At 45.7% G+C, this 18,378-nt stretch overlaps 1 protein-coding gene across 2 annotated transcripts in view; it reads left to right on the top strand.

Moving 5' to 3' along the window:
* The window catches only part of Slc12a8 (solute carrier family 12 member 8), a 151,974-nt gene that overhangs the window by 25,525 nt on the left and 108,071 nt on the right, over nucleotides 1–18,378 (top strand). For both annotated transcript variants that reach the window (XM_021185435.1, XM_029470724.1), the window contains one exon: nucleotides 8,327–8,558. In XM_021185435.1, the coding sequence (XP_021041094.1) occupies nucleotides 8,327–8,558 (232 nt within the window). The remainder of the gene's footprint in view (nucleotides 1–8,326; nucleotides 8,559–18,378) is intronic.

Consider the following 18,378-nt stretch of genomic DNA (forward strand, 5'->3'; position numbering starts at 1 on the left):
TTTTGAAGCTGGACGTGGTGACCTATGCTTATAATCCTAGCATCTGGGAGGTTAAAGCAGGAGGGTTGTGACCATCAGGTCAGCCAGGCAAAATAATAAAATACTGTCTCTAAAAAAAAAAATCTCAGCAAAAAAAAAAAAAAAAAAAAAAAAAAAAAAAAAAAAAGGGAAAACCCCTACCAAACCCAACCCAGCCCAACCCAACCCAACCCAATCCAGCCCAGCCCAAACAAAACAAACCAACCCAGCTCAGCTCAGCCCAACCTAACCCAACCAAACTCAATCCAGCCCAACACAACACAACCAATTCAACCCAACTCAACCTAGCCCAACCAAACCAAACCCAACCAAAGGAAACCTCTCTCTCACACAACAGAAAAAACAGCAGCCAGGCAGTGGTAGCGTATATCTTTAATCCCAGCACTTGGGAGGCAGAAGCAGGCAGATTTCTGAGTTCAAGGCCAGCCTGGTCTACAGAGTGAGTTCCAGGACAGCCAGGGCTACACAGAGAAACCCTGTCACAAAACAAAACAAAACAAAACAAAACAAAACAAAACAAAACAAAACAAAACAAAACAAAACAGGAAAAACAGCAAACAAACAACAAACCCCACCAAATTTCAGATTTTGAAGCCTTTTTGAAGCTGGATTTTCACATGAGGAAAAACGTTTAATCAATGCAAAATTTACAAGATCCAAAAGAGTTTGATACATACATTGCCCCGTGACTGGCATTTTCAGATGGCTTACAGTCATCACCAGCCTGCCTCGCCACCCTATGGGTTATAGGGAGGAAGATGCTTTCCTGCTCTGTCCTGTAGCCACAGTGGCTGCAGGCTGGTCATGTGGACAGCCTCACTTTCTACACTCTCTGGGCAGACAAATGAAGACAGGAGCTGAGCATCCTAAGTGAGGAGAGGCTGCGGGGTCTCTCTGCTATGGTTAGCTGGACTGGCTAGCAGGAAGCATCTTCACAAGGTTTGCCCAGCACAGGTGGCCATGGCTGAGAAGTTTCAGGGCCTGGGCCTCTGTCGGTAGTCCCTGTAGTCGGTGCTGATGGGTCCTTGGCTGTCTGAGCTCCTTTGGGTGGAGTCTCTTGCCAGGGGCCTTACCCTGTGTTTCTTATATTGGTTTCTGTTCCATCTGCTCCAACTTTGCTGAGAGGATGTTGGCACACACTTCCCAGGGATGCTGGCCTGCAGCTTCCGTGAGATGCCTCTGTCTGGTTTTGGTGTGGCATTAACACTGCTATGAGGACTTACTTGGCGGGGGTGGGGGTTCCCCTCTCTTCTAGTCTTTGGAAGAGTGTATAAACGGTTAGCATTAACTCTATAAATGCGAAGTAGAACACATCAGTGCCACCATCTGGTCCTGGGTTTCTTGGTTGTACTTGTTTACATTTTCTGATTATTTGCATATTCTCTCCCTGCACAGGAGTGTCCTGATTTCCTGTTTTGTGTAATGTTGGTAGGCTGTGTCCTTCTCCATAATTATCCACTTGATCCTGACTCTCTGAAGTACGGATATATTAACTGTTCCCCTGTTCTCCTCTTTATTTCTTTAAGTCTGGCAGTAGTAACACTTTTTTCATTCCTTACTTCAATCACTTGAATCCACCTCTTGGTCAATCAAGATAGATTGATCCACAACTTTTATTTAATCTTTATAGAGAAATATTATTAGGGTTTCTTCTTTTTTAAATATATAATTTATTTTTATTTTATGTTCGCTGGTGTTTCTCCTGCATGTGTGCCTTTTTCAGATGTCTGAAGCCCTGGAACTGGAGTTACAGTCAGGCTTGAGTTGGCATGTGGATGGTGGGAGTTGAATGCAGGTCCTCTGGAAGAACAGCCAGTGCTCTTAGCTGTAGAGCCATCCCTCCAGCCCTGTATGCTTTTCCACATGAGATTTGTTTTTATCAGCTCTTCCACTCCTCCACCTCCCTGCCTCCTTCCTGTGGCCTTCCACCTCCATCGTCGTCCTTCTCAGTTCATGTCACATATCAAACACCCAATGTTTTTTGGAGACAGGGTCTCACTATGTAGCCCTGGTTGGCTTAGAACTCACTGTGTAGACCATGCTGGTCTTGAACTCACAGAGATGTGTCTGTCTCCACCTCCTGAGTCCTGGAATTAAAGGTGTGGGCCAATGCCTGGGTATTGTTTTATGTTTAATCATGTCCATGTGATGATTTTGGTGAGGGATTGAGCACATGAGAGCAGGGCCCATGGAGGCCAGTAGAGGGCGTTGGATTCCTGGAGCTGGAGTTAATACATTGTTGGAGTCCTCTGTAATGTGCAATATATACTATTAACCACTGAGCTATCTACAGCCTCCATATTTTAAAACTACTATTATTAGTTCTTTGGGAATTTCATCCAGTGTGTTTTGATCATATTCAGACACACCCCAACTCTTCCCAGATTCACCCCTGTTCCTTACCCATTCAACTTTGTGTCTTTTTTTCTCTGTAGCTTATGCTGACCTTGAACTCATGGTGAGCCTCCTGCCTCAGCCTCTCAAGTGCTAGAATTACAGGCCTAAAATCTCTAATGTCTGATTAGAATCAGGACTTTAAAATCTTGCCATGTAGGCTCAGCAGTTAAGAAAGAACATCGAGTGCTTTCCCAAAAGACCTAGATTTGATTCCTAGCACCCACAGGGTGGTCAGGGGATCTGACTCCCTCACTCTTTTGGCCTGCATGGGCACCAGTTGCCCAAGCGGTACATAGACATACACACAAGCAAAGTACCCATTCTTTAAAATTACAATTAATAAAATTGATAAAAAGTTCCACATGAAACAACAAAAACTTAAAAAAAAAAACCTTGCTATGTCCTATACACACCATACACACCATACACACACACACACACACACACACACACACACACACACACACACACACCTTTATACAAACCTCACTGCCTCAATTTTGAGGCCTGCCTAGTCACTTACCCTATGGGACCAGACTATGGCCAAGGCCAGCTAGAAACCCTCCTATGTCCCTGTTCCACTCATCCGTGTCCATCTGAGGGGCCTCTTTGGGCTCCTCACTTGGATGTGGCAGTGTGATGTAAAACATTTTTCATGGCTAATGTGCTCTGTGCTGGATTCCCTACACCAACAGAAAGTTTCTCAAGACCAGACAGAGGCCTAGAGCTCTCACTGTGGGAGTGAGCAAAATTCATACTGGCTGCCTACTACAGCCGAGATTAGGATTTGAGCCTGACAGAGGGTGTGGAGGGGAGGAACACCCAGCTTCCGATCAGGTCTCCTGAGCATCTGATTCATTCAAAACAAACACCCTAGGCTGGATGTTCTGTCCTGGGAAAACAGCCTCTTCACTCTATAATGGTGGCCACCCCACCTTATGTGGCAGGGAGTGTCAGAGGTTTCCATGTTGAGAACGGTTAAAAAAAAGAGAAAAAGCCCCTTGTTATAAATGTCAGAAGGTAATGAAAACACTTTGCAATCCTAATGAGCTCTGGGAATGTTTACAGAAACTCAGTAATGCTTTCCAAGGAAGAGCAACTTCTTAGCCTGGATGCCTTAGGACAGCTGGCTTGCTCCGGGAAGGCCTGGGGCTCAGACCCGCCCCGTGTCAGCTGTCCCAAGCCGGATGTAGCTGGAAGGGAATATACTTCTTGCCTATGGGGGCTCATGTACAGGTTGCACTTTTCACTGAGATGGGCTCACTTGGCAAAAGGGTGCAAGGTACTTTTTTGATGGTACACCCCTAGGCATTCTGGTTCCGAGGAGATGGGTGTGTCTACCTGTTGGAAATATAAAGGCAATACCATAATCTCTGATGGTGTGTGTGGGCTCTTCCCTCTCTGCACTCAGGACCTCACTGTATCGTCTAGTCTATCTGAATGTTGCCAAGTCATCCAAGCTACCCTTGAATTCACGACCCTCCTGTCTCTACCTTCTTAGTGCTGGGCTTTTAGACAAGTGCCCTCATCCCTAACTTGATAGTTAACCTTACCTATCAAGTTGGTTAGGTACAGAGGGAGTAAAGCCCACTTCTTGCTGTGTCTATGAGGGGGACATGAGGGGGACCAACAGCTGTGGATGTGGGTGCCACAGTCTGGTAGGCCGAGGATGAGATTTCAGAGGAAGTCCGAGGGCATGATGATGTCTTCCTCAGCAGGTGCATGAGTGCTACAGCACCGCCCATGAACAGCAGACGCCAGCTTTGGCAGCCTTTCAGTGCAGACCCACTCCAGTGACCTCTAGGGAGCTGCCAGACCCTTGGCTTTAGATTGGTGCTGCATCTTTGTCCCTCATCAGCTTAGACTTAGCTGCCATGCCTTTGTCTGGTTTTCCAGCTTGTAAATGACCATCACAGGACTACCTAGCCTCTGACTGTGCAAGCCAACCCAGGACATCCACTTTGTAATTGCACACACATCCACTGCTTCTGTTCCTCTACAGAACCCTGGCTCGGGGGTGGGGTGGGAGTCCCTATGCTTCTCTGTGTTCACAGGGATTCAGACTTCCTCCTTCCTAACTAAGCAGCAAGAGGTTGATAATGTGTCCTCTTGTCGGGGCTGCTCAGCCAGCTTTATCTGAGTTAGAGTGAGAGATACGATACAGTAGTAATGTAGGCCACAGACATTGACATTGAAAGTCGGCGTATCACACACTATTCACCAAGTGTGTGCATCATGCGTTGCAAATGGAAGAAGATATTGAAGACATGACACAAACATTAAAATTTTTAGCATGTATTTGTGATTCGTGTACCTGTGTGATTACGTGTTCCCCTGTGTATAGGTGCGTGTGTGTATGCATGTATGTAAAGGCCTGAGTTTGACACTGGTTTTTCCTTCCATTACTCTTTATTTATTGAGGCAGGGAGCTTCTTGCTGAATTCAGCCTTCACTAATTCCAGCTAGGAATTCCTGGAGCTCCCCTCTGGTCTGTGTGCCTCCTTTTTTTTGGGGGGGGGTTGGTTTTTTTTTTTTTTTGTTTGTTTGTTTTTGTTTTTTTGAGACAGGGTTTCTCTGTATAGCCCTGGCTATCCTGGAACTCACTTTGTAGATCAGGCTGGCCTCGAACTCAGAAATCCACCTGCCTCTGTCTCCAGAGTGCTGGGATTAAAGGTGTGCGTCACCACTCTGTGTGCCTCCTAAAGGAGTGCTAGGATTACCATCGAGCACTACACCCGGCCAGCTTTTTCCCTTGGGTTCTGAACATTATTAGCCTTCTCACTTGGGCCTCCTTGTGCTCTATCCACTGAGCCGGCTTTCCACCCCAAATATTTTGTCTTTAAAGGGTATTTGAATTCTTGCTGCAGGAGACAAATTTATAACCATGAAACAATAATAGAATCTGGACCCCGATAATCATATAGCACTTCGGGTAAGTGGAACGCTTACTGAGAGACTGGGGTGGGGGGAGGGGTAAGAACGAGCTCATGGAAAAGAAAGAAGTTGAATAAACTTGAACTGTATTTGTCCCTGCGATAATGGCAAGGGCAGGCCTGCACTGACCAGCAGAGCCTGGGGCTCAGGGAGGTGGCCAAGCTGAGGACAGGTGACTGATGATGATTGTGCAAAGTTTTGCTCCTGCCATTGGAATTCTATAACGTTTGTTTATTGTGCATTTGTGTGTGCATGAATGTGTGGAGTGTGTGTGTATGCATGTATAGGTGTGTGGGTGTGTGTATGCATTTATTATCAGTGAGGATGTGCATATATGTATGCATGTATTGTATGTGCATGTGTGCATATGTATATTGTGGGTATACATGTGTGTATGCACGTATGTGTGTGGGTATGTATGTATATATGCATGTACATGTGTGCGCGTGCATATGTGTATGCATGTATATGTGAGGATGCTCATGTGTGTATGCATGTATGTGTGTGGGTGTGCATGTGGAAACCAAAGGACAACTTGCAGGACTCAACTCTCTCCTTCAACCCTGTGAGTCCTGGAACTCACACTCAGGTCATTAGACTCCATGACAAGTGCCTTGGTCATCAGGCTTGGTGATAAGTGCTTTGGTCATTAGGTTTGGTGGCAAGTGTCTTTACCTGATGAGCCATCTTGTTGGCCCCACATGATACTTTAAAAAATTTTTTTTTTAAAGACAGAGTCTCACTGTGTGGCTCTGTCGGCCATGTTGACCTTGAACTCACAGAGATCCACTTGCCTTTACCTCCTAAGTGCTGGCATTACAGTGTGCACCACCAGGCCCAGTTCATGTCACTCTTCACTATTTGTTTGGGCCTGCCTTTCAAATATTTCTAAAAAATGCAAAATTATGACCCTAGGCAATTATAAGATAATCACGTAGCAAGCACACAGTGTATGAATGAGTGTAGCCATTAAGGTGTTCCAGCGCGCTGAGTGAGGCCAGAGGGATACTCACAGTTGGGCACTTTAATGAGCCAAGGGAAGGACGGGTTAGCTGGGTTAGACATCAGACTAGCTACTGTCTTATAGGACTGGGAATTCTAGTCCTTTGGGCTGTCTGCTCACTGGGCAGTAGTTATTTCTGTATCTGCTATATAGCTGGAAGAAATCAGTCTAAGTTAGCATGTAACTTTACTCAGTGTGGGATATTTACTGCCAATTCGACCAGTAGAGAATGATGGATGAGGCTCTGATGCCACCTGGGTAGCCTGTGGTCACCTTTGTCACACATCACATTGAAAAGGTGTGCCTCTCACTCTTTCTTATTTTAGTTCTAAATTTTATATTATGTATGTGTTTGAGACAGGCTCATGCTATATATCGCTGGGTGGCCTATGTAGATTAGGCTGGCCTTGGCTTTCAGATAGCCTCCTGCTTCTGCCTCCTGAGTACGGGGATTAGAGGTGTGTGCCATCGGATAACATAAGTGTTGGCAGCTAACTAATTAAAAAATACTGCCAAGAATTGTGGTTCATGTATATAATTCCAGCAATCAGAAGGCTGAGGCAGGAGGATTACTGTGAGTTTGAAGCTAATTTGGGATATATAGTGAGATCTGGGTCAGCCTGGGCTACAGTGTTAGACTCTGTCTTAAAGAACCAAAAGCAAATGATACAAACCAAACCAAATCACCAGATTTACAGGCTGGGAAGACAGTTTACTCAGTAAAGTGTTTGCTCTGCAAGACTGGGGACATGAGTTTGATCCCCAGACCCAGTGCCAACAAGGGATGGTGGCATATGCTAGAGAGGCCAAGGTGAGAGGATCCATGGGGCTACTACAAGTTAGTCAGCCTAGCATTCTAGGCCACTGAGAGACCCTGTTTCAAGAAAGAGGTAGCCATGCACACACACCCTCACACCCTCATTCATACACACATACTCACACACACACTCACATACACACACATACTCAACACACATATACTCACATACCAATAGTCATTAACACACACTCACATATATACACACATGTACACATGTACACACACTCACACACACATACATATACATACCACAGTCATTAACACACATACACACACTCACACACTCATTCACACACACATACACACACTCTTACATACATACACACACTCAACACACACATACACATACTCACATATCCATAGTCATTAACACACACTCACACACATATATACACTCACACTCACTCACACACATACACATACTCACATACCCACAGTCATTTATGCATAGTCATATACACACATCCATCCATTCACACACACATCCACAGACACTCATTCACACACATATATACACAAACACATACACTCACACATTTATACTCATTCACACACATATACACAAATACACACTCACATACATATACTTATTCACACATATACATGCACTCACACACTCGTTCACACATATACATACTCACACATACACACTCGAATACACCCATGCTCACATATACACACACTCATTCCCACATACGCTTATACATGCACTCTTGTTAAAAGTATTGGCGTTTAAATGTTTTTGGGAGTGTGCTTCGGTGGCTCTGAGGACAGAGCCCTGTGTGCACTGGTTTCTTGTAGACATTTAGTTCTTGAATAGTGCAAGCAGAGAAGGCCAAATCCTGACCCAACATCCCATAATCTTTATGCCCTGTTTACCACTGACAGCTCTCAACCCAGGGCTCATTCCTCTCTTGTTCAAGATGTGGATGTGAAATAGGGCCTAAGTCAGGTCCCCCGGTGGAAGAGCAGGTTTGACCGATGCTTCCTCCAAGACAGTGGAGGTGTCACCTGCTCACTTCTCCCACAGTGCTGGTGCATGTGTGTGTGTTTGTGTGTGTGTCCGTGAGCAGGTGGGTCTGCTGCTGATGCCTCTCTGTTGCTGGCTCTCCCCATCGGGGATTGCCCGGCAGTGTGTTGCAGGTGCTATGTACATCACCGGCTTTGCGGAGTCCATCTCAGATCTGCTGGGACTTGGGGACATCTGGGCAGTGCGAGGAATTTCAGTTGCTGTGCTTCTGGCTTTGCTGGGCATCAACCTGGCAGGTGTCAAGTGGATTATCCGCCTGCAGCTGCTGCTGCTGCTCCTGCTGGCTGTCTCGACCCTGGACTTTGTGGTGGGCTCTTTCACCCACCTGGACCCAGGTAAGCCCCTGGAGTGTAGTGCTTTGTAGCTATGGATAGGTGTGATTTCAGGGCAACCTCCCTCTCCTGCAGGCTGTACCTCTGACTAGGGTGGGCTGGTCCTAATCATGTGAGCAAGTCCATCAGGGTGCAGCTCCCTGGGACCAGAAGCCCCTCCATTCACACAAGCACCCCTGAACACACAATGTCCCCCCACAGACAACCCTCACATTCACACACAAACACAAAAGTACATACAGAGACATATACACTCACACAGACACATACAGACACATAACACACACACACTTTTATTTCATGTTTTTCCCACGATTCTGTTTCATTTTTTTTCTATTAAAATAAATGTAGATAGCACAACTTCGGCCAATCAAAAGTACAAGCAGATGAACAGAGACCAACTCCATAGCACTGACTGGGACCCTGAGCAAGAAAGAAATGCAGGGACAGAGAGGAAAACAGACTTCGATGTTATCTTCCAGGTTATTTTAAGAACTTGATGTAAATGTATGTTTCTGGACATGGTGCCACCTGCCTGTAAATATTTGTGAGGCTGAGGCAGGAAGGTTGTGAACACAATACTGAGACCTTATCTTGTAAAACAGAGCAAACTATGACAAATATTGACAGTTGTCATTTCACAGAGATGGCTACTGAAACGTTCGATTATCTGTTGCTCGATATGCTAAATTATTTTTCAAAATAAAAATGTGTGATCCTTATCTAAGCATAGAAAATGATCAAGTGCCCAGGTACAGGTTTTCATTCTTTGGGATAAAGTAAACGGTATATCCTTTTCTATTCTATTCTATTCTATTCTATTCTATTCTATTCTATTCTATTCTATTCATTCTATTCTATTCTATTCTATTCTATTCTATTCTATTCTATTCTATTCTATTCTATTCTATTCTACTCTACTCTATTCTACTCTATTCTATTCTATTCTACTGTATTGAGACAGGGTTTCGTTCACTATGTGGCTCTCGCTGTCCCAGAACTTAGTATGTAGATCAAGCTGACCTCAAACTCAAAGAGAGCCACCTGCCTCTGTCTCTCAAGCACTGGGACCAAAGGTGTGCATCACTATGTTCAGAGGTGCTGCAACCATTCAGTGAACCCATCACTGGCTATTCCAGTGGTTCTCAACCTGTGGGTTGTGTCTTCTTTGGGGGTTGAACGACCCTTTCCCAGGGGTCACCTAGGGCCATCAGAAAACACAGTTATTTACATTATAATTTATAACAGTAGCAAAATTACAGTTAAGAAGTAGCAACAAGGGGCTGGTGAGATGGCTCAGTGGGTAAGAGCACCCGACTGCTCTTCCAAAGGTCCAGAGTTCTAATCCCAGTTCTAATGCCCTCTTCTGGAGTGTCTGAAGACAGCTACAGTGTACTTACATGTAATAAATAAATAAATCAAAAAAAAAAAAAAAAGAAGAAGTAGCAACAAAAATGATTTTATGGTTGGGGGTCACTGCAGCATGAGGAGATATATCAAATGGTCACAGCGTTGGGGAGGTGGAGAACCACTGGTCTAATCTAATGCAGGGTTTCCTGAGCTTCATGGAAGCCTTGCAGCGTGAACCCAACATCCCGTGTCTCTAAGTGACATGGAGGTCTGTAACTTTGCCACCTTCTGATTTGTGTTGTTTGTCCTCAGCATACATAGCTGTCACCAGGATGCTGTAGAAAACACCCAATACTGTGCACTCCAGGAACTCTGTGTTTAATAGAGACTAGTCTTTAAAGAGAGGGGGACCGGACCAACACGTGTGTTTAGAATAATCTTCAGCCCAGGGAGAGACCCATGATGCTGGTGGGGGTGATAGTCACTGTGCCCAAGTCCCTGACAAGCTGGGCTCTGTGCTGAGTATTTGCCACAGTTTATCTTACATAGCTCCTGCCAGACCTTTTGAGATGGGAACACTGATGCCCATTTTACAGACAGAGAAAGGAGCTATGTTTGTGCTACTGCATGGCAGGGTTGGGGTTTGAAACCAGATACCATGCTGTAGCCAAGCTCTTCCTGGAGTAGGAGGAGGCCTGTTTCATACAGCATGCTTGTCTGCTCTCTGATTTCTCTGTCTGGGGTCACCTCTGCACTGTGTCCTTCCTGGTCTTGCCTTTATAAACAAACTAACAAGCTATGCACACCATTATAATTTTATTTTTTAATATGCCTTAAAATTTATTTTTATTTATGAGAATGTATGTGCACCTGTTTGTGTATATGTCACAGGTGTACAGCTGTCTGCTGGTATCAGATTCCTTGGATCTGGAGTTACAAGCGGTTGTGAACTGCTTGACATGGGTGCGGGGAATCGAACCCAGGTCCTCTGGAAGAACAGCAAGTGCTCTTAACTACTGAGCCATCTCTGCAGCATCCCCAGTCTTGCCTTTTAAATGCTGTTGGCTGTAGGCTGGTCAGAGTCGAGTTGACACATGCTGCTATTTCTTCAAATATCATAGTTCCAATGCCAGAAATGGCACATGCTCTGATGTTCCCCACTGACACCCAGACGGGCCGACTCTGATACAGAAGGGGGCCTCAGGACTCATCCTAGTGCCAAGGACCTGGTGACTACCCTGGTCCACCTGAAGTGCTGCAGCGTGCTCTCTGGGGCGTCTCTGCTGGAGGGAAAGTGTGCTTTTTCCTGGCCTCGCACCATCCTGCAGTCATGACTCTCACACTGAGGGAGACAGACAGGCCTTTGGCTGCTGAGCTGTCTATGAAGGGAGAAACAATCTACTCAATCCCTGACTCCCAGATGCCCACCCCACTCCACTGACACAATTGCTAAGAGACCACAGTTGACTGACAGGGCAGTGCTGTTGGCCACCTCAAACTTCACTAGACTCATGTGTTTTCCTTCTCCATTGGAGACTTTCTTGGCTGCTCCAAATGCCTCTCCTTCTTTCTGGTCGATACATTAGCAGGGTGTGGTTTGAGCTGAAATTTATTTTCAAGAATTCCCATAGCAACGGACATCGTTGGTTTTTATCAAGCAGACTGTTTTCTCTGTAGTTAAAAACCCCAAACTGAAGCCAGACCATAAACTTTTACAATGGATTTAACAGGGGCATAACTTCAACTATTCGAGGGGGAAAAAGACACTTGAAAGAGGACTGGAAGGAACTATGCCTGGCGGTTAACAGTGATTGTTGAGTTGTGTGTAGCTTTATTACTTCAGTTCTACATTTCCTTTAGTTGGCTGGGGTTACTATATTTTTTAAGATTTATTTATTTATTCATCCATCCATCCATCCACCCATCTATCTATTCGTGTGTGTGTGTGTGTGTGTGTGTTGCCTGCATATATGTATATGTACTGTGTTCATGCCTGGTACCTGAGGACACCAAAAGAGGGAATGAGTCAGATCCCCTGGAACTGGAGTTAAAGACGGTTTGGAACTGCCGTGTGGGCACTGAACCTGGATCCTCTATGGAAGAGCAGTCAGTGCTCATAGCCACTGAGCCATCTCTCCAGGCTAGTATTACTTAAAAAATACATACATACATACATACATACATGGGGCTGAAGAATTGGCTACTCTCATGTCTTCTGGCCTCTATGGGCATCAGGCACACTAGGACACACATTCAGACATACATTCAGTTGAAACATTTAACAGTTGAAACAATTAACATTTGAAAAAAAATTTTTTTAAAAGACAAAAAAATTTAGATCTAACATATACTATGGCTCCCCTTTATCTGTATTCTAAAGGTGTAAAACATGCCTATAGTCTCAGGAAGCTGAGAACGGGGATTGGCATGAGTTCAAGGTCAGCCTGGGCTGTAGGGCTACAGCCCTGTCTCTGAAAAGGAAGGAAGGAGTGGAGGGTCGGGAGAGAATAAAGCAGGGGAAGAAAGCTCTGTTGTCTTTTGAACGTCCCTGACGCCTAAGAAGAAGAGTATACCTGCCCCTCCCTTGCTTCACTCTCTCACTCCTGTGGCCCAGGAGGAGGTGGGGCACATGTGCATGCGTGCTCATGATGAACACACACACATGGCTGCTCTTTGTGGAGACGCAGGTAAATTCTCCCTGACCTAGCTATGGTCCCCGCTCTGCTCTGAAGCACCTCGGGGACACCCTTCTGTCACTCAGGTTTTTTTGAGATGATGATATCATGTCCCCTTTTCCCTCTTCTCCCTCCAAAGCCTTCCTCTCTGTAGAATACGTGGTCTCTTCTTTCATTGATTGCTGTTACATGTGCATATGCATGGACATGCATCCCAGCCCCTGTTACTGATTAGAAAGCCCCGTTACTGTGCTCCAGATTTCCCCAGTTCTGGACCTTTACAGATGTGGCTGATGTGAACAGCTTGCTGAGATGTCGCGTGAGGGGGTCTGTTTCTTCAGGAGAGACTCACAAAGGGAATTCACAGGAGGAAGGTCAAGTGCACTTTAAGTTCTGCTGGGTTCTGTCACACTGCCTTCAGATTAGATTGTTCTGAACTCACACTAGTGGGAGATACAAGTCACCGATTCTCTATCTCTTGGAGAATGTTAGGTAGGCATAATCTTTTATATTTCTGCCGTGTTATAAAGTGTGTATTCCTTTTCTTTCTGTTTTTTTTTTTTTTTTTTGTAAACCATTGAGGATCATTTGTTCCTGTTTTTTATTGCTTCAGCTATTTCTCTTCCCTTGGAGTGTCCATAACCTTCCCTTGTCTTTCTGACTTGCTTCTCTCATTCCCTGACAGTTCCTAAAGCTCGTCTACCTTAGCAGTGAGCCAGGCACAGAGCACGGTCAGCTTAGTTTTTCATTCATGCTGGACACTTGCTACAGATATTGAGGCTTTCCCCTGATATCATCTGTCCTTTAAATATATATATATATAAAGGAGTAATACATCCATAAAACACCCATTTTGATCCAAACTATATACTCTCTTTCTTTGTATATTTTCCTGAAATTAAATATACTGCAAGTGCTAGGTCCTCAGGCTTCCTTAACCAACTGATATAACCACAGAGATAACAGAAATTTATCCTCATGTAGTTCTGAAGGCCAGACATCTGGAATCAAAAGTGTCTTGGGGTCACTGTCCCAATAAGTCCCTAGAAGAGACTCCTTCCTAACCCTCTTCCAGCTTCCAGGAGCACAGTTGTCCCTTAGGTGTGCCTGGTCACTCTAGTTTCCGCCTCTCTCTCTCACACATGGCCCTGTTGTCTTTTTACTGTGTAGTCAGTATTTTAACAAAATAACCTCATCTCTACAAATAGAGCCAGCCTGATAATTCAGGCTGACCTCCTGTGGAGATCCTTAGGTATGTCTGTAAAACCCCTTTTCCCACCTGAGATCACATTTGTAGGTTCTTAGATCTAGGGTAAGAACATATCTTTTTGGGGGTACCGCTCACCCCAACACAGCATCACCTTTGATTTGCTTTATTTTCTGTGGCCAGTTCCTATGTAGAAAACACTCTGCAGAGCTTCCAGATGCTGCTGGTGCTGTCCCAGGGCTCCCCTCATGGGAGCCTCTCTCTTCAGCCTTGCTTTTCCTTGAGAGGTGATCTCTGCTGGGTCCCAGCTGGTATGCTGGACTCTATCTCTTTGTCTAGGTCCTGGACCCCATCCTGTAAGTCCCAGAAAATGTAGGTCCCCTTCAGCAGTAATTGACATTGGATCAAAAATCCTAAGTTGACCAGCACTCGGGAGGCAGAGGCAGGCGGATTTCTGAGTTCGAGGCCAGCCTGGTCTACAAAGTGAGTTCCAGGACAGCCAGAGCTACACAGAGAAACCCTGTCTCGAAAAACCACAAAAAAAAAAAAAAAAAAAAAATCCTAAGTTGAAAATACTTTGGAATAGAATTTGTGAAAACATTTTGCTTCTCTGCCTCGCATCCCATAGTCTCAGGTATTTGTGCTGTTCCTGATTCCCGTGCTTAGTGGAGAACCTGTTCTTCTCCAAGTGTTAAACATCTCCCCTCTACCATGATGCTCTATAATTCCATAACAAAAAATTGTTAGATCAAGGAAATTGTAAATTATGCTTATGCGTGTATCTGCGAACATGTACGTGGGTGCCCATAGAATACCGGAAAGGGCGACAGATTCCCCCAGAGCTGGAGTTACAGATAGTTGTGAGCCACCATTTGGGTTCTGAAAACTGAACTCAGGTTCTCTGGGAGAGCAGCCAGTACTCTTAACCACTGAGTCGGCTCTCCAGCCCCTAAAACAACAACAACAGCAACAATAACAACAACAACAAAAATCTATCAGCTTGTCACCTTCAATTTGGGGATTATTGCTATTTCTTTTATAGTCTCTTCCTCCCACCCACATTTTTTTCCTATTTTGTATGTGTCTAATTCAAACTTTTATCAGGCTAACCTTGAGCTCATGATCCTCCTGCCTCAACTCCTGAGAGCTGGAGTTACAGGTATGTACCCCACAGCCACCCAGCTTCCTTTGTTTGTTTGTTTGCTTGTTTGTTTTTCGAGACAGGGTTTCTCTGTGTTGTCCTGGCTGTCCTGGAACTCACTCTGTAGACCAGGCTGGCCTCAAACTCAGAAATCAGCCTGCCACTGCCTCCCAAGTGCTGGGATCAAATGTGTGCACCACCACTGCCCAGCTTGTAGCAACCCTTCTTTAAAAACAATTTTAATTTTTGCAGTTTAGGTTACCACCAAAAAATATTAAATGGAAAACTGGAGAACTAACTGATCAACATTCACAAACAGTTCATAAGTTTCCCAATTATTCAGTTTCGCTGTTGTTAGTCTTTTTCTGGGCCTACCTTATAAATTAAACTTCATCATAGGTGTGTGTGGGAAAGAGCAGGATTTAGTGGGATTTGAAGGTTTGGGCATCCCAGGGATCTGGGGATCATTTGCCAATTATCCCCAGGAATAATTGATAACTACAAGAGTCGGATAGTAGGTTTGAATGTTTGTCATTTAATTTTTTTAAATTTTAAACTGTGTGTATGTGTGTGTGTGTGTGTATGTGTGTGTGTGTGTGAGATGTTTGTGTGCCATATCCCTCTGTCTCAGGATGTCTCTCTGTGTCATATTCTCTTTGTCCTGACTTTCCTCACCACCTCTGTCCCTGGCCACCAGGTTATTTGCCGTGTAGGCTGGCAGCAAGGGTCCCTTTTTCTTTCCCCACCTCCCATCCTGTCTTTCCCTAGCACACACCTCCGCCTAAGACACAGTGTGGGACTGTACAAAGATGAACATCATGACAGTATAGACATGACACTCTCAAACATTTGTCTCAAAGCCCCTAAAATGCCTGGGGGGGGGGGCACTCATATTTTCATGTATATAAGACGAGTCTCATGCCAAAATGATCGTAATGCCATGAAAGTCAGGCAAATAGAGAGAAAATATATTTTAGAAGGTGAAGTGACACGAGGTACATTTTAATGCTAGTTTCTACATTTTTAAAATGAAACTGTGAGCCTCCAAACATAATCCCTTGGTTATCCAGGCAGGCATTTGCCAAGCTTCTGTGACAAACCCTGCATTTCATAGCCCACATGGCGCACTGCTCCGTGTGGTGTCTGAGTCAGTCAGCGGGACCTGGGATAGGCTCGTCTCGTCTCGTGCTGAATCCAGCAGGCAGAAGCTGCTCTGTGAGGCTGGGGTCTTGTATTTGGCCGGTGAAGGGCAGAGTCACAGCGTGGGAGCTAGGAAAGGCTCCAGCGATCTTGCCTGCCTCTGCTCTCAGCTGAGATGGCTCTACCTGAGCTTCCATTGAGCTCTTGGTTGCCCCAGGACCTTTGCTCAACTCTGATTCCTGTTCTCTAGTTTGTTCATTTTGGGTTTTGGTTTTTGCAGCGTCTCACTGTAGTCCAGGCAGAACTAGAACTCACTCTATAGCCAAGGATCCTCAGGAACTTCTGATCCTCCTGTCTCCACCACCCAGCTGCTGGTCTTAAAGACAGATCTTGTCATGCCTGGTTTTATCTGTGACCCATTTTGCACATTGGTCATGTACCTCTTTGAAATAGCCATTTTTCCTTGATTCTGTGAAATAAGTCCTTTGCTCTCTTCTTGGTCTTCCTAGTCCTCATATGGTCAGGGGAGCGTGGAACTCAGTTCCCTGCTGTCAGTGATCAGGGGAGCACGAAGCTCAGTCCTCTGCTGTCAGTGAGTACTCTGGGATTTTTTTCATCATCACCATTGCCCTGTTTCATCTGCCTCCCTAGAGTTCCCCAACCCAGCTTCCATATTGCCAATTCCCATGGTCTACACACTACCTCAAATTAAAGTCAAACTCCCTCCGGCCCTCCATTCATTATCTCCATATTTTTACTTTTAAAAAAGTTAGGATTAATCTAATTATCTCTTAAAAGTAGAATTGTCGTTTCTTCACTGATAATTTCTTATGTGTGAGTAATATATCTTGGTCATTTCCACCCCCAACACCCCTCTAACATCCCTGAGACATCCCCGACACATCTTCCTCCCACCCTCACATCAGCTCTGGCTTCTGTATTGCTTTGGCAGCCCACTGAAGCCAGTTGTTACTTTCTGTTGAGTGGTGACTCCTGACTGTGTTGGCCTGGTCTTCTGCTGGTGGCCATAGCTGCTGTAGGTTCCAGAGTGTATTGATCGTGGCATGTTCAGAGGACAGTGCCCACAGGGCTCCTCCCCACTCACAGTGCTCCTCCCCACTCACAGTGCTCCTCCCCACCCACAGTGCTCCTCCCCACTCACAGTGCTCCTCCCCACCCACAGTGCTCTTCCCCACACCTGGGGCCTTCAATTCTTTCTGCCTCATCTGAGATGGTGTCTCAGCCTTGAGGGTGGGATGGAGGTCACATAGCTGTCCCATTTAGAACTGAGGACTCACTCAGTCGTCAGTTCAGTCTCTTTGACCAGTTACGCATCTCTGACCAAGATTACAGGGAGCACTGGTCTATATGTATCACTATTTAGAAAGAAGCCTGACAATATGTCCACTTAGCAAAACCACACTGTGACAGATGCTGGGTAGGGTTGCTTCCCACCTCAGAGACGCAGAAGCAGCAGTCTGGAGAGAGGAGTAATTTCTAGGAACCCAGGCTTCTGCGGTCATCCCCTTGCTGGTCCAGCAGAGAGGCACAAAATCTGGGAGTTAATAGACTTAGGTTCCTGTGTAAGGCCTATGCCCTAAGGCATGGACTTTTGCCTAGGTTTATAGTATGTTCGTGAGCTCTGTCCTGTGGAGCAGGGTGAACACGAACATTCTGGCTGCTCCTCTGAGTTTGTAGTCAGCCCACATGGTGGCTAAGAAGGGCAAGGCTTGGATCTTTCAGAATTGCTCAGCACTGGCTTACAGAGACAGGCAGTACATATTTGCATGGAGAGAGCTCACGAGGAAAGGTAGCCAGACTGTGTGGCCTTTTTTGTCCCTGCAGGAGCAGTCGGCTAGTCTATAGCCGCCATAAGGGAGGCCTCCATGCCCTTACTGTGAGACCCCTGTCTTGTATCCCGTCTCTAGCACCCTGCTTCAGTCCTGGAATGGGAGCAGGGGCCAGGTTACCACTGTGGCATTACCTTCCCAACCAGCTCCTGCCCCTTGTGGTGGACACCAATGCTGCAGGCTTTGTCTCCAAGTGGTTTCCAGGCTGTGGGGCAAGGCCTGCCTGGAGGGCCGGCCTTGCAGTGCCCTCCGTGGCCTCTGTGTGGAGTTGCAGTCTGTGTTCTCTCGGGGCCTCTGGGCAGCTCACTCAGCCCTTCTCCCTTCCACAGTCCTAGGAGAAAACACCCACTCCTGTGTGTGGATTGCTTCTCCAGAGCTGGTGTTTATGTTTTTGTTCACCAAGGACTGTCATACACACACTCTCAAGTGACATTGGACAGGGCTGGGCAAGGTTACTTTA

This window comes from Mus caroli, chromosome 16 (genome assembly GCF_900094665.2).
Source record: "Mus caroli chromosome 16, CAROLI_EIJ_v1.1, whole genome shotgun sequence".
NCBI classification, from domain to species: domain Eukaryota; kingdom Metazoa; phylum Chordata; class Mammalia; order Rodentia; family Muridae; genus Mus; species Mus caroli.